This window comes from Haliotis asinina, chromosome 2 (assembly GCF_037392515.1).
Source record: "Haliotis asinina isolate JCU_RB_2024 chromosome 2, JCU_Hal_asi_v2, whole genome shotgun sequence".
Taxonomy (NCBI): Eukaryota; Metazoa; Mollusca; class Gastropoda; order Lepetellida; family Haliotidae; genus Haliotis; species Haliotis asinina.
This window is the reverse complement of record NC_090281.1, coordinates 90,117,341-90,143,933: the sequence shown is the minus strand read 5'-3', so window position 1 is coordinate 90,143,933 and position 26,593 is coordinate 90,117,341. Positions and strand designations below refer to the sequence as shown.

Sequence of the window (26,593 nt, the reverse complement as noted above, 5' to 3'; positions counted from 1 at the left end):
GCTACAATGCTAAAGCTCTATATGAAGCCAGTCAGACGTCTGCAGGTTCTGAATCTCCCTTCTGATCTTTCAGAATATAAAATACAATTAAAATATATATATATGTATGTTTTTATGTCAGCTTTAGCAATATTCTGGCAGTGTGACAGTGGTGATCACCAAAAATGGGCTTCACACACTGTGCCCATGTAGAGAATAGAGCTTTGGTCTTCAGTGTGACAAGTGAATGAATTAATCACTAGGTTACCCCTCTGCCCCGATCAAACTACACATCATAATTCACAATAATCAGAACAGTATTAACCAGCCATGATTTCTCATACCCTTTTCATTAAGGAAGATTTTGCAGACTTGGCTATGGCAAACTTTTATGAATACTGGAGCACCATGACACTGGAAGCATCAACGATACATGTAAACGGATACAACACACGGTACATAGATGTATCAGATTCTCTAGAAGAATAGTTTAAACCATTTCTTTGTTCAGCAGATTTGTTTTCATATAAAATACATCAATGAATCATAATTTTCAGATAAAAAATGAATTCATGGTCAGTGCTTGTGTTGACATATTTGACCATCAATTTTAACCCTGGTTGAAGACACTGGGGAAACAATAACACTTAAATGACTACTCATATGGGGTGGTTTAACTCCAATTAAACAAATAGTTCCTGGAACAATACTATTCATAAAAAACAAGCCACAATCTAAACCATCCCCATGCATGTAAGCTTATCATTCGAGACTAACAACATGTAATCTACAAGGTAATAAGCACCATGTTTAGACAAGTCATCATGTAATTATATGACGTAAAGGTTGCACGATATAGCAGTCAGTGTTAATAATTCAGCAAGAATCAGTGAATCAGTGTGTTACTATGGCCTTCATGTATATAACTACATAAAATCTTGTGACTTAGGTTCAGACTTAATCTCAAACTGGACTTGGAAGAACAGGTTACGCTGATAATACATTGACATATGAAATAACAATTGGTAACTATCCACTTAATCATCATGCTGAGCTTTGATAGTTTGATTTAAATAAAATCAACATAAATGAAAAAGCAAAAATATGAAAACAATAAGCAGTGATATACTTACACTGATTCTATTCAGGCAACAATGGAGACACGCTGTATCAGCAAATCTCTAGCACATATAACACAATCCAAAAGCAGTATTACATTTTATGTAAAATAGGTTTCCTAAACCATCATACTGGCCTTAAATCATTCTGGAACATAATGCTACATGTAGGACAACTGATAAAAGAACATTCAAAAAGACACAAGTAGCACAAGTAACCTAGCTACAGCCAAAGTCAAATATACAGTTTAAACATAGCAAGATGCAGGAGTAGCCTGTATCCTTCATGCTACAAAGCTACACACACAACTGTTCTCATTATTAGACTGATAAAATAATATTGGCATTTATTAACAATTTCATGTCAAACTCAAACACTGTTGCAACACAGAAGATAAGTCTGATGATCCATTCTGAAGTTTTTGGTCTGTATTAACTCTCAGGTTTATCCATAGTAAAGTACAGTTATTGGATAAATTTTAACCAATTTTTGAAATAATGTGTATGTGTCATACTGTTTGGTGAGCATGATCAATAGGTAAGTGTGTCTCAGGCCATTTTAGTTGACAAAACTCAAACCAGATTGACGAATAAGCAAAACAGTCACAGGAAAATTTTGAAAATCTTAAGAACGATAGCTTCTACGTTGTTTAACACTTGGAACAAGACATCTGAACAAGCACTCACTAAGCACATCCAATCTCCATCAACACATTCTTAAACAAACAGCATGTATGCCATGTTATCTTTAAGAGACACAAAATGAGCCACAGACACTTTTTAAGTGACTGTATATTTTGTGAGTGAGTGAGTGACACCAACAATGTCATCCATACTGAATAAGATCATGGTACACAAATCCTTAAAATCAAAATAGAAATGGAGAAAATGTAAAATATCTTGTATATAAAAACATATCCAAACCTAATGAAATACTAACCAATAATTAAGAAACCAAGTTGATGAAGGAAATCAATTATAGCGCTTTCCTATAAACCACTTAAAAAAAATACAAAACCACATAATTGGTAGAGAATGACACCATGTTCTGAATGATTGTGTGTTAAGCAGAGCTTCAGACAAGCTGAGTGTTTGTGTGAAGTCATGAATTTTGAATGGATTGCATACAAAAAGGAATAACTTTTTTTAAATCCCAAAGTTTACGTCTTCGTAATGTACCCAATGATGCATTTGAGCTTTGTACATGTAGTTCTTGACTGACCAAATTCCGAGCACCACATCTAAATGAGCTCAACAGCAGGGATTAAGTTGCACTGTCATATGTGACGTTTGAATTATTATTTATACATATTTACTTATTTGTTTAAAAACAACCACCAAACAGAGGTTGTAAATAAGGGAGTAAAACTGTATTTAAACCCAAAGAAGACACCATAACCACTCTGAATGATACAATCAGGAAATTCTCAAAGGTTGTTAAAATAATGTGGGGCGCTGTGAAATGTGATTGTCTAAAACTAAATGGAAAAAATTTGTCTGCTGCCATCACATGAGGAGGTTAATTCCACTGAATAAGATCTATTGCACTGTAAACGTTTTCTTTATTCAGTTGAAACACCCTGTTATGATGCGCCATTGTCAAATGAAGCAAGGAATGCACTAAAATCATTTCACAAAGAAAATGGTTTAAAGCTTAATACTATGACTTAAAGAACAGACTTGTCACTCCACATACTGGTAGAAGAAAGCCTATGAATACAACATGAAATGAGGTGAATTTGTCCATGACCTACATACCCTGAAATCATAGTGGACTGAGCTGTTTCTATTGCAGATGAAACAAGCCATGTAAACATTACCACAGAACAAGTAGCTACTTACAATCTATTTGGAATCCTTCAAAAGAAGGGGCTTATCTCTTTATTGCTAAAGCATCAGATTAGCTGTAACTTTTTTACCCAGAATTGGAATACCGTTAATCCTCATTTGGGAATTTGCTGCAGGTAACACCTGTATATGAACAAGTTTATACAAATTCGTGTTGAGCATTAAAAGTATGACAGAATATAGTTATAATATAATGATGATTATGAAAAGCATATCAATTCAGCTGTTTAAAACACTATGTAGCTGCCTGTCTTGTATATTGATTGTAGTGCAATCAAAGAATGAGACACCTTAGCACTGTAAGAAAAATCTAAACTGTACTCCATACCAGTGTCTCATAACTAAAAACAAATTAATATTGAGAAAACTAGCACAATTTTTTGTTCTACTTGACAAGCCAATATGAACAAGGATTACTGATGTAGACACATGACAGCAATGTTTGGTGGTCCTAGTATGAAATAGCTGATATCCACCATATGGTTATTAACAAACCTTGTTAAGGCTAACAACAATGGATGGAAGATCGAGATCCATTGGTACAAACACAGCATGGCGACATATGTCAGTATTGCTGTTAGTAGTCCACACAAACTACACATGTTGCGGAAGGTTTGGATTGGGGACAAATAATGGAAGAACATGATGATCTGCTCCTATCCCTTGTCAGCGTGTATTGTCGGAGGCTTCGGCTTGTGGAGTGAGTTGGTGTGATGCTGGACCCCAGAGACAGGATGTGTCCAAGTTGTTGTCTGGTTAGTATGGCTGCAACACAGCAAATTTGTTAACCCTCCGATCAAGATTTGATGAAGGACGGGTAACACTGCAGGAAGACTACAGAATAATGAATAACTTCTGAAATCTTTGACAACTTAAGAACTGACTTGAGTTTTCAGAACTTCATAATGTTAGTGTAGCTTATGGTGTTAGCAACTGGATATCTGTACTACATGTATCTTCTTAGTTTAATGAATATGCTTAAGGTTAGGGCTTGGTTAGGGTTCATATGCTCCAATGCCCAGATTACTGAAATGCTGTTTTTCAAAGAAGTCTATATTTTGTATTTGTCATAACTAACCTTTCATTTTCAAAATTTAGAACAATATTTTATGGGTAACAACTTCTTTATTGCGTGGGTGCAACGTTTCAATACAGATTCTTGTACGGTTGTCAAGTTGTCACTCCTGCCTGACAACGGTAGAAGTATCTGTATCAAAACATGTCATCTACGCAAAAAAGTCATCCATAAACTATTGTTCTGTATTGTATGTCAAAACTTCTAAAATGCCATTCAAACCAATTTTCAAAATTGTTGGTTAGTTTCACTACCCTGAAATTGTTCCAAATAATCTGATTTTATTGATTATGTCTTATTTTGATGCTCCTTCATCTTTTTTAATTTTATAGCTAGTGCTTGTGGCACTAGAAAATGGTTGGTAGGTAGGTCTCCTTATCTTCTTCTATACCAATGATAGTGGAAAACTTGAATCCCTTGAAGTCCCTGTGAAGATAATGTAAAAGTTCACTCACCCACGAGTTGCCTCCCTTGGACCCTTTTCCTGCCAGAAAAGGCATGTGACTTGCCACGCTTGTCACTCTCTCCAGACAAAGCCCATGCACTTGGGTTGCTGGGAAACCCAAAGTTCTGTGGGGAGGGTTTGGAGGGTTTCACATCATGAGTCTGGAGAGGCATAAAATATTAATTTTACTTAAAAAATTACATATATTTCCTTACCCAGACTCGGATGCTTCCAGGATCTGACAGAGACAGTGCTGGGACAGGCCACTTTGTGTATTAATCAGCTGTCTTTAGATAAGACCTGAATCCAACCAATGGGAACTGCATAAGGCCATTTCCTGGATCCTGTTTTTCCAAATTGCAAACACATCTTGTATTTCGTCTCCTTTGCCTTATGTACTCCGGAGAACTTTGACTTGTTGCTGTACCCATGTGACATCTGACCAATGACACTGGGCAACATGTCTATGGACTTGATCGTCATGACTTCATGTGTGACATTCATGGCAACATCTCCATGTCAAAGATAGTAGTCGCTCCCCATGGAGATCTTAGTAGATGTTTGCTGAACCTGACACTCCTGGAACATGTTGATCTTGTCCTAATTGTAGTGCGAGACCTGCCGACATCAACGCCAGGTGATCAGACATGAAGTGATGGAGTTTGTAATGCTAATAGGATCATCTCTTCAATCTTGGGGTTCTTGAACAAAGATAACAATGCCTCTTTGATCGCTCTAGATCTCACCAGGCTGAAGAATGTTCTTTCTGTTGTGGTGTAGAGTTGAGCAATCTTGTGGTCCACCATATAAGACCTCTTACAGGAGTCGTCATCCTGGTCCAGCACTCTCAAGTAGGGGTTCATGTGATGCAGAGGGAACTTCTTAGCATTGAACAGTGGTACATGTTCATTCTGGTACTGGGCTGCTTTCTCGAATGCTGTACAGGAATTAACAACATATGGTTACTGGCATTATCTCCAGATTCATCACTTGTGATTTGACTTTCTGACCTGATCCATGGCACGACTACAGTCGTAACGCACACAATGATTAAATTGCAGATCTGATAAATAATACAGTCTCTGCAATGAAAGCTATAGGAACATGGACTAATGTATGACAGGCACTGTGGGTAAGGATCAGCCACTGATAACTGACACCTACAGTCACTGCAAGATTTTATCAAACATATACAAACTACATTATGATGAATAAATGTCACAGAATCTGGATAAATTTTGACATATGACAGCTTATCACAGACCAAAAACATACACAACTTAATCTGGATAAAGGATCTAAATAAGAAATAGAAATGGTGCCGTACATGGGACTCCAGTGCTCGTCCAACCACCTGCTTGGACAATGAAGGCATCGCATGTCACAAAGGAGGCAACTCAGGGGTGAGTGAACTTTTACATCCTCTTCAAGGGAACAAGGGATTCGAGTATTCCAATATCATTTGCATAGAAGAAAATAAGCATAATAAGCATGAGTCAGGATAAGGAAAAACTCTACATTTATCATTCATTACAAATATTTTTTCCAAATTGACTTAAATGGTGTATGAACCTTTTTCCAGCTGATTTTAGAAGGGGGCAGATGACCTACCATAATGAATCAGGCAAGATCATCAAGAAGACAGTTATCCATATCCAGTGCACTGGCTAAATACTCTTCATGAATATGTCTACTAGTTATAATTATGTCGAACGTTTTGATGTGTATATGGCATTGTGCAAGGAGAGTACTGAAACGTTTTCAGTTCTGCTCCAGAAAGTAACTTAACCACCAAATTCAGTTGAAGCCAAACATGTTGGCATGGAAATGCAAAAGATATTTTATTGAGAATTCCAAAACTACCATGAGGCACCACTACATCATAAGACCTATCTATGTGCCAAGTTTTGTGAAGAAACAGTGAATGGTTTTAAAATTCTTCTTGGGGAAAAGAAGAATGTGCATAGAAGCACACACAGACACATGGGCGGACCAAATGTATCTTAATACCCCCTGAAAAATGTGTTGTGGGGGATAACAATTATTCTACCCCTTCAATCCCAAATTTGTTCAACTATGGTTAAAAAGACATTTAATAATGCCACCTCTTTGCTATTACCATGATATTTGCGGAGTTTGATTTCATATATCCCAAAGCCATGGACACAGGAGCTTGTTTAAATATTAAAGGACCAAAATATATACAAGAAATTGAATGCCGGGACCCAAGATACCTCCAACTGTCCTCGTCAGCCGATGAAGAAGAAAGTGACAAGCATGGCAGGTCATGTGACTGATATTGGCGTGAAAACACGGGGCTTCTTGCAGGTGTGATCCAAGTCCACTTCAAAAGGATTTCAAGTGTTCCACTATCTTTGCATAGAGGGAGGTGCTTAATAAGCATGAGTCATGATAAGGAAACATAATTGTGTACTGGGATACTCATTATCTTGTTCATTGAACTGTCTGATCCATAGTGAATTATTACAGTTGGAATCTTGATGAGTGCTTACAAACAAAAGATTTGGACCAGACAAACCAGTGACTGAATAAAAAATCAAGGAGAACTCACTTGATATAGTACTTAGTTCCGTCCCCCGTGTAGGCCTCTTCCCATCCATATGGCAGAGCTGGAAAACAAAGTCAAGCTAAAACTCATAACAGATTCTTCTCAATTTAGGTCTAGTTCCAAACAAAGATTTACCACTGTTGACCTGTTCAATAACTAGTTACACTTGGTGATAAATGCTGCAGTTGTTTTTGTTTTGAGTTGCTAATAACACAAAGCTATAGTCTGTGTTCTACCAATAAAGTCTGTGTGCTACTTACGGACAGTCTGTGTTCTACAAATGAAGTGCTACTTACGGACAGTCTCAATTAGAGACTTGACCATCTTCACCACCTCCTGTCCCTCCTTAGCCAGAACCTTGAGATTTTGTCTCTTGTTTTTCTTTGTCTGGTTCATCTGGTTCTTCTCATTCTCACTAAAATTCCAACCAATATCAGATGAAATTCAGTTATGTCTGCACTTTACTTACAATAAAATAACACAAAGCATTTGCATTGGCTGGTGATGTAAGGATGAACAGATCTGGCTGGCCCCCATCATCCTCTACCACTGTTTTCTGAAAGTGTTCCAGTATTTTGAGGAAGACAGGGATTAGAGCTGATTTTCAGCAACCCATGCTTGTCGTAAGAGACTTGGGTGACACGTCATCATATCCCAATTGTGTGAATTGATGCTCATGGTATCAATCATGGGATTGTCTGGTTCAGGTTTTATCATTTACAGACAGCTATCACGTAGCTGTTACACTGTTAAAAGTAGCTTTGAACTTGAAAAAAAATAAAAATCTTTAATGCTGGATACAAAGGGATTGGCTAATTACACTAAGCAATATTCCAGCAATATGACAGTGGTTTGTAACTAGCCTGAATGCCTCGAAAATACATTTATCAATCTATGCAAGTGACCCAATACAGTTAGCTGCCAAGCAAGTGATTCTGAGAACTAATTCCTATCCATAACATCACTGGTGTGTCAGGTACTTTGAAATTTGGTAAGGCAGATGGCACCATTAATGCAGTCAACATTAGGTATGCACTTAATTTTACCTCATTCAAATGGAATAAAAACATTGAAACACGTCCTTTTCTATTGATGAAACTTTCCTCTATATTTTCACTGTACCTTTTCATATGTTAAGGACAATGTACCTGGCAATCAATCAATGTCCCATGAATGAAGTGATCTGGATCTCTGAGACTCACCTGACCTGTGTGGCGTCAGTGGCTGGAACTGTAATAGCTTCCTGGACATGCTGAAACAACAAACACACATGTAACCTACAACATCTGTAGAAACAGAAAGTGAACAACAGCAGCTTTTATATCCAACACAGGTTTAGAAACGCATATTCTAAGAGCAGCAGGTGTACCAGCAGCTGCAGAAGTACGCTTTCAACAACAACAGTTGTATCAAACACAATCTGTGGTAGCATTCCACACAAACAGTTGTCCCCAATGAGCACATGCTCCTCAAAAGCAGCTGCAAAACACATGTTCTACAACAGCTGCAAAACACATTCTACAACAGCAGCTGCAACACGTTCTACAACAGTAGCTGCAAAACACACGTTCTTCAACAGCAGCTACAAAATGCATGCAGCTCAAAAGCAGCTGCAAAACACATGTTCTACAATAGCAACAGCAAAACACATTCTACAATAGCAACTGCAAAACACGTTCTTCAACAGCCTTTGCGCCAACACACATTCCAGATTTTCAAACACACACTCCCTTCCATTGTTAGGGTGAGGTTGTTTTGTGTCACCTTCAGTACCAGTAGAGTTACTACAGGGACAGACACCAAGAACAAATTTTAATCATGAAGGAAAGCAGTCTCACAATATGCTGATTTATCATGTGACAGTGTTAAGTGTTAAATGTTGCCCTTGTTGACATTCAAGCTATATATATGTGGCCACTTGAAACAGAAAGCCTGAAAAGTTGCTGGGACCTGTTATCTCACCTTAAATCTATATGACAGTTCCACCAAGAGACTACCCTTGAAATAACATTGTCCATTGCCAGTATTTCTCACACCTGGCCAATTATTTTTACAGTTATTAGAGACCTGACCAAAATACAATCTTTGACACACCTCCACATATTCCAGTAGCTTCTCAGTGCTGACTTCATACGTCTTCCTTCCCGCCTCAGCTTTCTTCAGCTGACACACTAACACGGCCAGCTTCTTCTGGGCAAGGCTGGGGTTTGTTGGGGACACGCCATCCTTGGGAAAACAGGTATCAGTGGACAGTGAGGCAGTGAGGTGATCTTCATCCAAATTATCAAATATTTCAACCATATCATAACATGACAAAGTATAGGTTTTCCAAAAGCATGTCATCAAAGGACAGTACATTACTACGAACATATCACAGACTACATTATCAAAATCTAGTTCAAGAGTTACATGTAGATCCCCCATATTCTTAGTAAGATCAAGATCATGGTGACCTGTAGATTAACCCTTTTATCCATGACAGCATGGTCAGAATGTACATCACCCTCTTGTACGGTATGGCATCAATCATTAACTGCTTCAGCTGATGAACACATTTGAAGTAGATTGCCATAGGAAGGAAAGTAACACTAATAATCCATCGAAACTCTTTTGCTTTGCCCTTTATGTATCATTCTTACAGTCTTATTGACACAGGGGTGTTTATCTCAATCACAGAAAGCAAAAACATTTTTAAAGCATTGTTTAATAAAAACTCCAGAAAGTTCAATATGAAAGTGGAAAGTTCTAAGACTGCAGTTAATGAATTGTGATGCCTAATGATCATTCCATCATGGTACAAATGGTTCATGACTAGTGTTGGGAACTGATTGAAACCTCGTAACTGATGACTGATTGCTTCATTACCAATGAAAAATCATCAAAAACATTGCTTAGTGTCGTTTAGCATATTTTCCCATCCAGGTTCCTATAGCAGATATGTATTACCATGATGCACCTTGCTACTTTAAACCAATAACAAATATATTATGAACATAAACGTCCTGGAGTCTTCAAGAAATATTCAGTCATGACTTTCCAGTTGGTGAAGTAAGTTTTCTTAATCCAGTGTTTCAAAGATTAAAACATTTGTTCCAAAATTGTTTGTGTTCCATTATGAGAAATGTGATCGACTGCTTGGTCGTTTGGTCACTGCGACCAATCTTCGATTATTTCAATTGATCGGAACACAATTAGTGATGACTTACTGTCTTCACAAGCTGCACCCGTAGCTGTGCAATCTCATTTTCCAGGAGAGCCACCACCTCCTCGTAGTCCTCCTCCATGGTGCGTGCCGCCAGCTGGGCCTGTTCAGCCAGGTGGAGTTTGCTACGTAGGGACCGGACCTCCTCAAAGGCACTCTGGACCTCCTGGTGGGGAACAGTGAGTGAGTTAGTGAGTGGGTGGTTGACTGGCTGTGTGGTTGAGTGAGTGAGTGAGTGAATGAGTGTTTCTGGTTTTATTCAATTCTCTAAACAAAATCAAGACCTGACACAGAAAATGGGCTTCAAAACACTAAACCTCTTAGGAATTGCACAGACTATCCCAGTATCAACATCCTATATCTGTATCCATATCTTTTCCTAATAGATTTCCATCTACTTCTCAAGCAACAGTTGCAGCCTTCTGTGAATGTGTCCTCAGATCTTATGACAAGAGATGTCATGTCTTAGTAAACAATCTGAGGATAGATGCATGTCTAAAACTCCAATTTCACAAAACATGCATATATCCTACTTACAGGGAACAAAACCCTTCAGTTCCGAGGGTCTCACCTCTTGATGCATGATCTACTAATACTACTACTAAGTGTAATATAAATCTCATATCCTACCTGTCGCATCTTGTGCAGTTCCTCCTCTCTTCTAAAACAGACTTTGTCCTTTTCTCGAACTAGTTCCTGAAACATGTCATACATCTGAATAGAAGAAAAAATATAAAGCTGATTCACAAGAGAAGGATTAAATACAAACATTACAATAAACAGTGCTAGGAATATCATATAAATGCTGAACATATTACTGAGATTTACTCCCCTTTTCAAACTCAATGACAAGGAAAATGGTAGTTGTTGAAGTTTGTTTTTTTCCTACATTCATCAATAATCCACACCAATAGAAACAAACCCAGCTTGTTCATGAAAGCAATCTCTTCACAACATCTGCCTAACACTCCTGCAAAGGAAAAGTTCCTTGATTGCTTCAGTCAAAGTATTGAGTTTCAAAGGTAGAGCCACAGTAGTAAAAATATAACTACTTAATTAAATATGATCTTTCAAAAGGTTTCTCAATGATAATACAAAAATACCCCTAACAAATACTAACCCTCAGTCTTTGAACTTCAAGCCTCAGCTGGTTTCTCTCATCCCACAAGCTTTCCTGCAGACAAACACAGATATCGTAAAGAGGAAGTCAGCCACAGACTTACAATCGTGTCTAGACAGTGTACATTCTGGTTACATGTCAACCATAATGTCAGATGTACTTATGCACGAATGCCATTCATTTCTTGTGGTCACTGAGATAGGTCCATGTTTATTACATAGGAACCCTCACCTTACCAGTTGCTTTGGTTATTGAATTCTTCTTAACTAAAGTCATTCTTTCGTGAAAGATTTGATTAACATGTTAGGTATTACTGAGTTTTGTTCAGCAAATAATTTACAGTATGAACAGTAAGCCAAGTTCTGTCCATACAAATTGCCATTATATATGGTTAAGTATTTAAATGAGGCTAACTGTCCATAAATTAAAAGTCACATGCAACATAAAACACAACTTTGCAGATTCCAATTCTTTTCGGTATGTACTTACAGAAACAAATCATAAAAAATGCCAGTTCAATCTCTAAAGTTGAAAAAAAAACCACCTCGATGAAATCAATGAAATCGATGTAAAATCAGAGTTCAAACAATTCACTAATTTTCAAAAGTGGTTTCAACAGCTATGCTGCACTGTACTGATGTGCAGTGAATAGGTTTGCGGGGCTTGAAACAGTATGCCTGCCCAGAGTATGAGGTTATGAGCAGTAGTCTAATCTTGTTGTGTACACAAACAAGTAAAAAATCAACTCATTACATACAAAAGCATGTTGACTGTGATAAGCAGCCTCTGTCACAAAGAAAACTCAATGTCAGGTTTATTGACATCTATATGTCTGCTTGCCTGACTGCTAATGACAATATGCAATGAACAACTTCAATCACTGACCACATGCAATTTGAAATTAACACCTATCGAGCTTACAAGCCATAAACAAAGAGCCGGCTAAGTGTATCAGCAATTGAACCCCTGGCTAATGAACAGGCTTTGCTACACTTGAGTGCACACCTACTAGCTCTGACTGGGTTCAGTATCATGGCTGCTTTCGTTTTGAGGCAGGTAAACCCAAGTACAAAATATTGCATTTTTGATTTGCGATTATACGCTTATAATTTTGTTTATTTGTTGTTTTCATAATCAGCAACACAATTTATAGATCATGAATAAGTGATAACTGTGTTTTAATTATGTTAGCCTTGTCAGTACAGGAACACTATGAATACCCTGTGGCCATTGTGTCCACTGAATTCTCAATAAAATTCCCAATCAGTAACAGAGTATAAGGTAACAATGGCATCTAGTTTTAATACAAAAGATGAGTGGCTAGTTACAGTGTGTGTAACAGAACAAATATTGTGTTATGATGCAGTCAGTGCCATTCAAGTTACATCACAGAAGATACTGTTTAGATCATCTTAGACTATCTAGAGTGTCCTTGGTGTACCACCTGGTCCAGCACTTCCTCCTCCTCTTCATACTCCCACGACTGATCCTGTGATTGTGTTGTTGGCCATGCAACTTGGCGACCCTTTAAGTGGGCTTGAAACACCTGTTTGGCTGCCTTTACAAAAGCTGCAATAAACATCAAAACTGAATAGCCATAAAAGAGGTTTGGTTTTACCATACTTGGCAATAATGCAGCTGTTAGACTGAGGTCTGTAAGGAATAGTGCCTGGGCCAGACAAATCCAGTGATTGACATCATGAACATCAATCTACAGGTGTGGGATACAATGACATGCATCAGTGAGTCAGTCCATCCCATCCCATTACAGCAAATTACTGTTATAATGAACTCATCATGAACCATGGACCCAAATGTTTTGGGACAAAGATAAAGGAGTACCAATGATACACCAGTTACGAACACAAGAGCATGTATTCTTTGTATTATTTCTGCAATTCTTCAATTGTCTATAGATCTCATCACCTACCTCCGTACTCCACCTGGCCTTCATCATCAATGTCCAGCATCTTGTGCAGCTCCTCTTGCTGATCAGCACTTGGCTCCAGACCCAGGTACCTCAGAGTCTGCCATCAAACACCTCCATATCAATTTGAAACAAATGTGACAGTGAAATCTCTTGTCCGACTCTATCCAAGTCTGGACAAGTAAGGTGGAGTAAACACGTGGATAAGGTGGTCACTTGTCAATTTCCAACATGGACACAATGTGAATTCTGAATTCCAGATGGAATCCAAATAATAAATATGCTAGAATATGTAAGTTACTGAAAATCCCAAAACATAACATGTAACATGTGGCCAGTGTGTACTATATTGGCATCTATATCCACTTCCTACTTTTTCAGTTAATTGTTTACCTTGGTTACCTTATCAGTTTTGTTTGTACATAAAGCTATCTGTGTACAGCTTTCATATGCCTGATGCCATAAGAATACACTCCAAAAAGTTATGTTCCTTCACTGTAAGTTTGAAAAACAACAGTCTGCCTACCACTTCCAGTTTCTCAACCTTGACCTTGGCATGAGGATCAATAGAGATCTTCCTGGAGATCCTGGCCCCTCCTCCTCTTGGGGAGCTGCCGATACTACGGGGGGAGTAGGTATCAACAGGAGGAGGGGTGGTGGCCGAGATTTGAACTGGACTTGACGAGAGATCACTATCATTCAGTCCATGATCTGCAAACACCAAAAGAGAAAGAGAAAGAGATGTGTGCACGTGTAGCTCAAAATGTCTCCAGTACTAAAAATTAGGGAAAACATCAGGATTCTTGCCAGTCATACTGTTATAATTTAGGTGTAATTGGATTCAATTCAAATACAACAGTTGAAAGGAGCACAACTGCAGGATGTTGGTTTTAAAACACCGCATTCTGCATTATTCCATTCATCTGATGTCAAGTTTTGACAGGTGGGGGGTCAATCTGATTATGTCATGGACATACCTTTAGACATGTAGGGGGTGGATGTGAGAATATCAGGACTGTTCCTGGCTTCCGCGTGGCTGAGACTCAGTTGGTTCATGGCAGCTGTATAATCAACCTTGGATGCCTTCAATACAACACCCCAGAAAATAAGACCTACATCGTATGACATTTGCAAAGGATTCAACATACATTTTCAAATAACAATAGTCACTGTATTCTGTTTACAACATAGCTATCACAAAAAGAGATCACAGATGCACTGCATTTAAACACATGTTAGTTAATCCTTAACATAGACTGACATGATGTTTAAGGACTCCTAGCATAGACTATACCAAGTTACCTCAAAGGAATCATTTGGCTGTTCTACAGGAATACCAACAGGTGCAGGAGAATCTGAAATATTACAGGTAAGTATTACTGAATGTTTCATTCAGCACTATCAAAGATGCTTATAAATGGACAAATGAACAACTACTGATGTCATGATGACACAGGGGACTGATTTTAACCCAAAATAGCCACAGACACAGAAAGAATATTGTCTTATGCCAAATTTACCAGCAATACTGTGCCCAGTGTTCTAAGACATTTGTAAATGCCATACATTAACATTAATTTACGACAATCTTGGCTCTAAGAGTGAGTGAGTGAGTGAGTGAGTGAGTTTAGTTTTACGCCGCACTCAGCAATATTACAGCTATATGGCGGCGGTCTGTAAATAATCGAGTCTGGACCAGACAATCCAGTGATCAACAACATGAGCATCGATCTGCGCAATTGGGAACCGATGACACGCGTCAACCAAGTCAGCGAGCCTGACCACCCGATCCCGTTAGTCGCCTCTTACGACAAGCTGAGTCGCCTTTTATGGCAAGCATGGGTTGCTGAAGGCCTATTCTACCCCGGGACCTTCACGGGTCTGGCTCTAAGAGAGCTTTGAAAATCTAGGCACTGGTATATAACATGACAGAACTCCACAAATAGAGAGGGAGTGGTTAACATCACCATTTGCGATATTATAGCAATATCACTCTACATGTATTGAACGCTGACAAATTCAGCACGACACTTTAACCACAAGGCTACACATCAGGGTTCAGGTCTACTTTGGGACCGTTCATAATTAATGTCGAGGTGGATGAATTTTTATTCAGAAGCATGTACAATGTGAATGATCCCCCATCCCTAAAATTCATATACAAAGTAAGTGAATCCCTTTCTACAGCAAGTACAAAATCAATGAAACGCCCTACACTCCAAAAACAATTTTCATGCACAACTTTTTGATATTTATACATGTATGTACAAAATTACTGACACCCCCTCACCAAATGTGAACGGCTTTTTAACTGTCTCATTCCTATAACAATGCACTGTGTCAGTTAGTTTGGGGAATTGGTTGAAATCTCACAATTGATGATTGCTTCATTACCAATGAACAATCTTCGAAAATAATTGGTTAGCATCATTTTTCAGATTCTCCTTTCCAGGTTGTTATTGCAAGTATGTATATCATGGAGCTTGATACTTAAAAGTGATGACTACAATATCATGAACATCTTCAAGAAAAATCAAGTCATGACATTTCACTCAGTGAAGTGAGTTCTCTAGGATATATACAGGTTTTCACATCCTGACAACTTCGAAGATATGTTCCATTGTCAAGTGTTTCAAAGACTAAAACTGTAGTCCAAAATCATTTGTGTTCGATTATGAGAAAATATATTTGACTGCTTAGCCATTTGGTCACTGCGACCAATCTTTAACTATTTAAATTAATCGGAACACCACTAGTACAGTACCTTTCTCTATTTTTGATAATTCCTCTACCCCTGCACCGCCATTAGCAAAGGAGGCATCAGTGACAACTGAACTGCGTCCACTGTGCTTGCCTGAATACAGTCCATATTCTTCCCTGTAAGGGGTAACATGAACATATTTATACATACTGTAGATCAGCTATACTTATATTTCCAAATCTGAGTTAAACCAAAAATTATTTCATCATTATCTGATTTGTGTCTGAAAGTTTGGTGGCTTTCAGTTTCAATACTATGTACATAATGTGGACAAGTACAAAATGGATAACATATCTGTAACCAAGTGTTTCAGAACTGATTTGTCCCAATTCACCAGTCATCTGACGAAGAAGCACCCTTAAAATGCTGTCTATGTAATAAGAATCAGCTATGGGTAAAACTCCTTGTCGTGAGTACATCAAACTCCCAAATATCTCTAAACAGTCACAGTAGATATTACATTTTTCATTTTTCTTCCTATTTACTACGCTTCTGAGTCTTTCATTTCAGGGGTAATACAGCAGGATAAAATAAACATATACCTTGACTGCTCGTCCCGGGTGAATATCATTTCAACTCGATTTGATGCGGCAGCATGTCTTAGAATGGCTAGAGCTGTATCATTAGTGACACCCTCTAGACTTTCACCATTCACTGTCAACAGCTGATCACCTTCTTGTAAACTGCCTGAAGACAATCACAAAAGTATATATACTTTTGTTTCACAATACATTTTCCATGTTTGTTTAAATAACAGAATATGGTGTGCATAACAATCACATGTACACTCTCACCAAACTGCAAGATGGCTATATACTTATGTCATTGTTTGCTCTGTTTGTTCCAGTTTACAATTTTTTTAGAAACTTAGACAACTGCATCATTGACTGTTATTCTTTGTTTGAATGGCTCAACATTTCTGTTGCTAATCATAATTTCACCTGATGACAAACACATATCACACTTGCATTACACACATATATATCCACATATATATTCTCTAAAAATCATAAAAGTTATATTATGGAACATCTAAAAGATTTTTCACAAATCTTTTCAGTATTTATCAACCATCCACATTAATATACATCTAAATAGTTCACCATCTACGACTTAAAATTCACGAACCTGCATACTTACCATCAATTTCGGCTAAGCCTCCAGGTAAAATCCTCTTCACAAAGATGCCAAACAACTCAGTTCCATCAGTGCTGCATCCTCCACAGATCTTGAGTCCTGTTGACATGGAACAATCACCACTTGAAACACTCAAGTTAATACTAGATCAGCGTTAGCCCGGTAGCTTGATGCTAGGTAAAACTTTCCCATGCTTGTGAAAATAGAAGTCTGGCCTGCTATTGAAAAGTTTTAGTCTGTGAAAAATTCTCTTCATGACCATTTTTCATTAAAACATTTCTAATTGTTAGTATTTTTTGTTTTGTTTTCATGCTGACAATTCTGTGCTTCATCCTGAAAAATTATTTTATACATTACACTAGATCAAGATGTAGAGTTTGTTTTTGAAATTCAGAAAACTGTTGTGAGCAGTCAGAGTTGCCCCCCTTCCCTAAATGTTCTTTGGGTTACAGATGTTATTAGTTCTCAGGGAAGCAATACTAACTTTAATTTTAGCCAAACTCTGTGCAATATGGGATCTTTTGGATCTGTAAGCCAAGGATTAAGAAGAGGCACACGAATATGTGAGATATTTCAATTTACATCAGCTTCATAATGGAGGGACAGGCCTCATGGTGTAGTTGTTAGAGCGGAACTACACGGAGAGCGGAAGGTAGCAGGTTTTATCCTGGCCATGTCATCTCAGAAGACATTAAAATATGGTACTTGTTGGTCCCTGCCTGACAATCAGCATCAATGGGTAACAAGAAGGACTGGTTGGCATGGAGTCAGTATGTGTGTGAGTGGGGTATTCATACTTAACTGTGGCATGGAATCTCAGTCAGCTAGCACTACAAAACCAGCTAAGTCCGGACTAGTACAAGCTGCCACAAATGCACATCCACATATGAGAGAAATATTCTCAAGTACGACATTAAACCCATTTTACCTGTTAATAGACCAGCTGACCATATTAAGGGTAAGTGGGTAAGGAGCAAAAGCAAAGCCTTACCCAGCGGGTAAGTGGGTTAATAGTAAAAGCTTGTCAAAGACCCACGTTTGATTCCCAACCTAGGTACAATGTGTCCTTGGGCTTACTACCCCCGAAACGAAGCCCTCTGGAGAACGAACCCAGTCATAGCGGGTGGATATGCACTCAAGTGTAACGACGACTTCCGACTGGCTCATTTGCTGATATGCTAAGGGTTCATTGTGTGTACACAAAGATGACCTGATGGGCATTTTAGAAGTATAGCCAGTCACAAGAAAGTAAGATTCTTTATGGATATCAACTTCTTTTTGTGTACTTGATGCGTCGTTTCAGTATGGATTCATATACTGTTGTCAAACAAAATCTTATACGCGAAAAGAAGTCGTTATCCATGAAGAATGTATATAGAGATGTTGGGTTTGGAAAATACATGTTCTCTGAATTTGTGCTCGATCTAATAAAAAATCATGTCAGTAGAGATGGTAAACTACCGCGTGGCTGGAATCTGTCATTCGTCCAAGTACAAAGCAGGACTTGAAACTGACGAGAGTTTGCACCAGTTTCTGTCAGATCCAGTCATCCAAAAAAAATGAATGCAGTTTGTTTGCAACCCACAGACATAAAAACATGTCATGTGTATCACACGTGCCTAATTACATAATGTGGCAGACACGGGACTCGGGTGCACGAGTCATAAATCAACTTATTTTCTTTATGTTGTATAGTCTGATAGGTGTTAAGTTCAAATTGCACATGGTCAATGATTGAAGCTGTGTATTGCATGTTGTCTGTAGCAGACAGGCAGACAGACAGACATATAGGTGTGAATAAACCAGACACTGAGCTTTCTCTGTGACAGAGACTACTTATCACAATCACCAAGTTGTTTTATGTAACAAGTAGATTATTTACTTGTTTGTGTACACAACCAAGATTAGACTACTGCTCACGACCTCAGACGCTGGGCATGCATACTGTTTCAAGCTCCGCGAACCTATTCACTGCGCATGCGTTATGGACACAGCGGAGCACAGCTGTTGAAACCAGTTTTCCCCCCAGCGCTGGGGGGAATTTAGTGAAACGTTTGAACTCCGATTTCACAGGCTTTTTTTCATCGCGTTTGTTTTCAACTTTATAGGTTGAATTGGCATTTTTTATGATTTGTTTCGGTAAGTGCATACCGAAAGGTACCAGAATCTGCAAAGTTGTGTTTTACGTTGCATGTGACCTTAAAATTGTGTAATAATGAACTCACTCATGAGCTTTAACCCATGAAGATTACGGTTAGAATGGGTCTTTTGCTTTTTACAGGCAGCAACTAACACGATTGGGTAGTCAGACTCGCCGACTAAGTGATGCTTATCATCATATCCCAACTGCATAGATCCATGCTTATTATGTCAATCATGGGTTAATTTCCAAGAATTTTGCGACTTATCACATCACAATATGTGGTTTAATTGGGTGGGGTGGGGAGGGGGAGATTTGGCTCGTTGTCTTGGACACCATCTGTAACTATCGCCACATGTCTATTTAAGTATTATGCCATCAATGATGTAGAGCTTCTGCATGTTAATTAATATCCATACATTTTGCCAATCTTCTGCTTTAAAACATGTTAATTATTCTTTGAAACCCAATAGTAGGAATAAAACATCCTATCAAGATGTTTGATCCATTCCCTGCCTAAACAACCTGAGTCAAAGGGGTGGAAAATGGAGTTTAAATTGCCTGTATGAATAAGTTCAACATTAATTTACATATTTTATTAAGTTTGATGACAGTTTTCCTCATAAATTTTCACTCCACATAATTTATATGCTGTTTTATCACAAGAATTGTCATTACTTTGAGTTACTTATTTGGCTGGTAACCATGCAGTCGGACGACTTTGCTCTCTCCTTCCTAAGGAGGTTACAGCAGTTCCAGGTCATGTCATCACTGTTGTCAGCCGAAACAACCTAGGTCTGACTTAGATCATTTTGGTAATGAGTATCATATTTTATTATCTATTTTCTCGAAAACTGTGAAGCATACCCAAAAAGCCTTATATCACAGGACATAAGCTTCTTATACTGCCTATACCTCTGGTATTATTCCAAAACAACCTAAGTCTGACTTTGGCTGTTTTGATATGCAACCCTTCACTTAAAGACCGTCCTTATTCAGCTCTCATATTGATAAGTGTCATGTCAAACAAGAAACAAACAAGATCAATGTGAAACAAGGATCTTCAATTCCAGGATGAATGACTGAAAGGTTTGCTGGTCAAAATGTGAATGGTTGTTCACCTTTTTATCCACAGATTTAAAGCTGTGATGAAAATAGTGTTTCATATGTGTACCATGGCACAGCAAATACCTACATGGCAAAGATGAGAACGCTGTACCATGGCACAGCAAATACCTACATGGCAAAGATGAGAACGCTGTACCATGGCACAGCAAATACCTACATGGCAAAGATGAGAACGCTGTACCATGGCACAGCAAATACCTACATGGCAAAGATGAGAACGCTGTACCATGGCACAGCAAATACCTACACGGCAAAGATGAGAACGCTGTACCATGGCACAGCAAATACCTACATGGCAAAGATGAGAACGCTGTACCATGGCACAGCAAATACCTACACGGCAAAGATGAGAACGCTGTACCATGGCACAGCAAATACCTACATGGCAAAGATGAGAACGCTGTACCATGGCACAGCAAATACCTACATGGCAAAGATGAGAACGCTGTACCATGGCACAGCAAATACCTACATGGCAAAGATGAGAACGCTGTACCATGGCACAGCAAATACCTACATGGCAAAGATGAGAACGCTGTACCATGGCACAGCAAATACCTACATGGCAAAGATGAGAACGCTGTACCATGGCACAGCAAATACCTACACGGCAAAGATGAAAACGCTGTGCCATGACAGCACAGCTATAGCAAATACCCACCATGATTAATTTATGGAAAATGTAATATATGTATGACAAGTTCAAATAACTGAAAACCGTTTTTCGCATCCCATGAAACTTTTAATGATGGCACAATTAACCTCAGCTAACATGGGCATAGTCATTTTCAATTCCTGTGCCCTTGATAGGAAATCCTGTCTTATCTGAACTAGTCATGATAATGTTCAGGAAATCCTGCTCCCAGATTTATAGTTTTACACTGTCTTTACAAATTTACTAACAATAAACAGAAACGACATCATTCTTGTGATGTTTCACGTCTGGATCATCAACAGGTATGGCCACACTTTTTAGGCACACCTAAATCATCCAATTTGTACCCTTTTCCTTGAAAAAAAGCTTTCCTGACCCTGCAAAGGGATAGATATACTAAGACTAACATGTCTTAATATAAATTTAATCTAGAACAACCATCATAGTGTCCTTCAACTGCCAATAGTATGTCCAAAGGAGTGAAAGCCTCAAGACACCTTTGCAAAATTTGATCAAGAACACAACCACCTTAACATTCCTCTGGAAACAAACAGAACCTAAGTCAAAGCCCCTGTGGAAACCAAACTCAAATTGGTTTCTGTCAAAAGTAGAAAAACAGAATCAACAAACAGTCACTAAATGACTAAAGGCACCACTTCAGGGTTTGAATGACATCTGAGAAGTATTCAAACAGAAATGGACTGACAGACAGACATACAATTTGAGGACTATTCCAACCTGAATGGAAGACTTAAATGAAAAGGCTGTATCCACAATTACCAACATGCCTTACTCTTGCTATGACCACAGTTGGCTTTAAGCTACTTCTGCTGCCATGGGAAGAAAGTCCATAACATCAATCTGTTCTATCTGTATATCACCTTCCAACAAAATGGTGATTCAAGCACTGTCTATGCCAATAACATCATAGGTATCTGTGGTCTACAGCCGTTCTAGCTACTAACTCCAAAATAATTATACACACCATCTTACAAATATTAGTACTTATCACTAATTATGTGTCTGCAACCTGGACTGATGTTTACGCTAGCTTACAGAGCAGAATCTCTTCTATGGGGCCCAAGATGTTAACTAAGCATAACAATGTCACTATTTACAGCCAAATGATTATGTAGACAGGGTCATATGCAGCCTAGCAAAGAGACACAAGTTATTTCATTTGATTCATCAAATATGAGAGTGTATTGTACCAACTGTAATATGTATGCTATATATGGAAACTGGATCAACAAAACATAACAAATTTCAATGAAATTATCATTTTACTACAAATCTACAAGGAAATTCACAACCTGTTAGTTTTTCCCATCAAAACTGATTGATGAAACAGCAGGAATGTGGCCGTGTGTTTCTGTCATTTAATATCCAACTCTACAAAGATAGTGCCATTGATCATACTGAAAACATTCTCGATGCCTCCATGGTGTATATTCCGATAAATCTCCACTATACCCTGGAGGCATCTACAGCTCTTTATGGTTAGATAATTTTGCTACCTCTCTTTGCTGGCTCCACATTCTCATAGTAATCAATCAGGTAAGCTGCTGTTGAAACCGAACTTGCCAGTGTCAACAAAGATAGCAGTCACAGCTATGAAGGCTTGTTCACAGTGCGACTCAGATTTGGGGGAAATCATACAGACAAACTGTCAGGTCCAACCGAAATTTGTATGCACTTGTAAAAAATATATGCAAGAACTCCTTCTACCTCTTTCAGAATTTGTCTGCATGATTTGTGTTGCCAAGGTTTAATCGGTTGGACAATTTAAAAGGCAACAGTGAGTTGTGATCGGTACGCTCAACTTCCCAGCTTAGACACCTGATTTGATAAAAAGCCAGCCAAGGGAGGTAACAAAATCTATAGAAGTATCCAGGACATGTCTTGACCAAATTAACAGCCCTGACCACTAATCCTGTTAAACACCTCTTACAAAAGGCACTCGCACCTCATTATAACAGGTACTAAATACCATTTACATATGAAAGTGTTTCAATTTCAGATCTGTCCTATCTGCATCATCTAAGCTGGAATAAAATGGCACTGACAATGGGCAATGTTAGTTCATAAGAGCCACATTACCTACCTAACCCATGAGAACAGTCAGTGAAAACAACCAGTTCTGCTTCTCGAATATCTTCATCTTCTTCAACTCTGTAAAATAACATACCATGAGGCAACATTTAATTTTGTACATGTCAAAATTGCAGCAACAACCCCCAAAATGGTACACATTAGAAGTATATACATAAGATTTTCAATAATGTTCAATATCAGGCCCAGAAAGTTAAACAAAATGATTAAACCTTAAATCTTCTGTGCATAACACAGTGTTGACCTAGCTAACGTGTTTAGTAGGCAAGACATTTTGTAGCTAATGATGAGATTTCAGTTCTGGATGGATGTGTTCTTTAGGCTTAGTCTTTGTACCTGCAATTGGCAATGCATCTGTGTTCTGCAATCTTTGTAGTCTCTGAAACTGATCTTCAGAAATGACATTGTGGAGTCTGTTGCAGTATTCAGGTGTGAAAGAATAAGTGCTTGACTAAATGAGTGATGCAGTGCCATATATTGTAATAATAATAACGATAAGCATTTATAAAACACTGTATCCGTCCACAGGAGTGTAAGAAAATGCTGAACAGAACCAACGCTCCTGACATGAAGTGGGATTGAAATATCTTGAGAACTCACTCCAATGTGTGAATGAGGCTGCTATTTTGAATGTAGGTGTGTGAGTTTATATGGTTGTTGATTTCAAGCTTTCTGGCAGCAAATTTAAAATACTGCATTTGAGATTCAGGAGACGGAGATGGTCACATCTTACACTGGAAAAGGTAGATAATCACATTCTTGCCTGAAGAAAAAGAGTAAGGTGTGTTTAACACTCTTTGAAAATTTACTTCATTAATACCACATCATGTTGCTGCCAAAGCTAAAAGTATGGTACACCACCATCCGTGTATGATAACAAACAATTTGTCATGTTACTGTAGATGACCACACAACTCATTTAGGGACCTGTTCTAAGAATGCATTCAGCAACCCATACTTGTCATAACAGGATTGGACAGACAGGCTTGCTGACTTCATTGATGCATGCCATGATACCTTCAATACACATGATTTTTATCACCAGACTGTCTGATCCTGACAAGATTATTTATGAACTACATCATATGGCTGGAATGCTGCTGAGAACAGCCTTACACAGCAAATCTAACCTGAAATCATTGGTTATAGCGAGATTAGTCTGAGGGCAAAGAGGGCAAAGAAGCCACTGCTGAAATATTTTGCCCACAATACTCACTGATCCACTGGCAGGTCCAGCATCTTCTGTTCAGACATCCTGGATTCAGCAGTGGTCAGTGATGTAGACATACTGGATGTATCTGACAAAAATCAAATTCCAAATGTAATTACATTATTCAAATTGGTAAAAACATTCAAACATCAGAGATTTTGTAATTTCATCCCATCAAAATCTTGAGTTTCTGCATCCTGATCCTCAAAGCGTTCACAACATTACGACCTGTAATTACTCTATAGTTTATCTTAGGTTTATGATAAGGAATGTTAGCATCATTATACAATTCCCTTTTAGAAAGTGGTCAAATGTAACACATGTTATATTTGGGATTACACTTTCTTAGCAAAGTACAAATTCTAGTACTTTTTTTATGAGCTGAGTCTGATCTGGGACTCACACACCCTGAGAGGGGTACACATAGCCTGCAGTCTAGACTACCAGTTGTCCAATTTTCGTTTTTGTGGAAGTTGTAGTGGCTGAGTGGTTTAGGCTTTGACACTGGCGAATAGGTGCCTAACTCTGAGGGTGTGGGTTCGAATCCTGGATGGGACTCATCTCAAAAAAATAAAAAAAGGTACTAGAACTAGTAGAATCTGTACTTTGCTGAGAAAGTGTAATCCCAAATATAATTTATGTTACACAAGCATTACCTTTACCATAAAGTAAACAGTGACCCAAGGAGATAATTGTTGTAGAAGGGTCAAATTAAAGTTCTTTCCTAACAGTCAACATCATGAAAATGACTTCAGTGGCAGGCACATGTTGAATTCTGATAGTATACTGGCGTTGCCTGTTCTTGTGGTACTTACAGATATTCGCTGTAAAAACAATACAAACAGTTCTTTTCGTATGTATGTTTATCGTTTTTAAACGAAGATATTCCCCCTCTAACATCTGCACCTATCAACTGCTTGATCCATCAGGTGTATTATCACTCTTGAGCTTGATGAAAAACATGGTCGTCCACCGCTGACTTTTCGAGGCATCTCCCATTCTCACGACATTACGAGGAAGTAACGTTGTGAAGTGTAAGGAAGAGGAATCCTGTCAGAAATGGCGCGGAAAAGCTATGATTCTTCCAAGTTAGTTAAAACTCACGAATATTCGTTACATAGCAAAATTTTGATAATTCACAGACTTGGGCCACTTCCTAGTTATAGGTCAGTCATGTAAACAACTGCTAAGTATCATGCATTGGCAATCTCAGCCAGAAAATGTATTTATCGTGACAATAGGAGATGGCCCTATAGTACAGATGAATGTTCCCACAACAACCATATAGTGATTTTATGTATTCACAGGTGATTGGGAAGCATTATGTAAGTCAAATCTATGTAGGATTGATAATGTCTGATGTGCAACCCAACTTTTGGATCTCATTCTAAGAATTTTGTCTACTGCTAAAAGTTGAAATGTGTGGAATGTAAAAAAAATATGGTAAGCACATATCTTTCGTCTGCTATTCAATAACAATGTTTCAGAGATTTACTTTTCTATTTGATATACATATGTAATCTCTACCTTTTGACCGCAAAAATATAAAACAATATTTCATAATGATTATGTTTAGATCTTGACATGATGCTTTTACGTGTTAGAAATGGGTAGGAATGTGTAGGTTCAACAAATATTTAGTTCTGAATGCATTTTTATATTCTCAACAGATGTACTTGAAATAACAACCGATGACGTGATATCGTTGTTGAAAACAGAAAGTAGTTCACTGCCACAGAAAGAAGCACTGGATAGCGTATCGTCATTTCTATTCGCTGTGAGTTCGAGTCCTGTGAACTTGTTTACGTTTCGATACTACTGAACAAAAGACCGCAAGCAGCCGACGTAAGATTTGGGATGGTTTAATTGCACCAGTGATCATGCATATTCATTGCCAATACCCATGAAAATTCAGGAGCTAAATCAGCTATCGTTTGGTTAATTGCCACTTACTAATTAACGCCAGATTAGTGTTTGCATTGTTAATTGGTTGATTATCCAGCTTCTGAACTTCAGAAGTTTCCTGAGCCTGCCACCGACATGCTACTTTCTACTAGACATATCAACTATGATGCTGGCTTACAACGACACAAATCTTGTAGTATATAAACAAAACTGACAATCATAACTCAGTTAAACAAAATAGATGTTTTATTCAGTCATTTTA

General features: G+C 38.2%; 1 protein-coding gene across 1 annotated transcript; it reads right to left on the bottom strand.

Moving 5' to 3' along the window:
• Positions 1-2,647: 2,647 nt before the first annotated feature.
• On the bottom strand, positions 2,648-26,472 carry LOC137272991 (syntaxin-binding protein 4-like). Its single transcript, XM_067805431.1, has 19 exons — positions 26,380-26,472; positions 24,433-24,514; positions 23,209-23,276; positions 17,185-17,280; positions 16,587-16,731; positions 16,048-16,160; positions 14,586-14,638; positions 14,261-14,366; positions 13,810-13,994; positions 13,287-13,383; positions 12,801-12,925; positions 11,357-11,410; positions 10,867-10,932; positions 10,241-10,402; positions 9,129-9,260; positions 8,237-8,286; positions 7,331-7,449; positions 7,038-7,095; positions 2,648-3,710 (listed from the first exon to the last, which is right to left on the bottom strand). Exons 2-19 carry the CDS (start codon positions 24,501-24,503, stop codon positions 3,602-3,604), a joined length of 1,809 nt encoding a protein of 602 aa, XP_067661532.1. The 5' UTR covers positions 24,504-24,514; positions 26,380-26,472; the 3' UTR covers positions 2,648-3,601.
• Between the last annotated feature and the right edge of the window lie 121 nt (positions 26,473-26,593).

Coding starts and splice junctions, on each gene's coding strand:
- LOC137272991 (XM_067805431.1), bottom strand. CDS start 24,503: ATGTCTACATCACTGACCACTGCTGAATCCAGGATGTCTGAACAGAAG. Junction 14,367..14,585: donor AGCCAAATGATTCCTTTGAG/GTAACTTGGTAT, acceptor GTTGTATTGAAG/GCATCCAAGGTTGATTATAC. Junction 8,287..9,128: donor AGCTACTGGAATATGTGGAG/GTGTGTCAAAGA, acceptor TTGTTGTTTCAG/CATGTCCAGGAAGCTATTAC.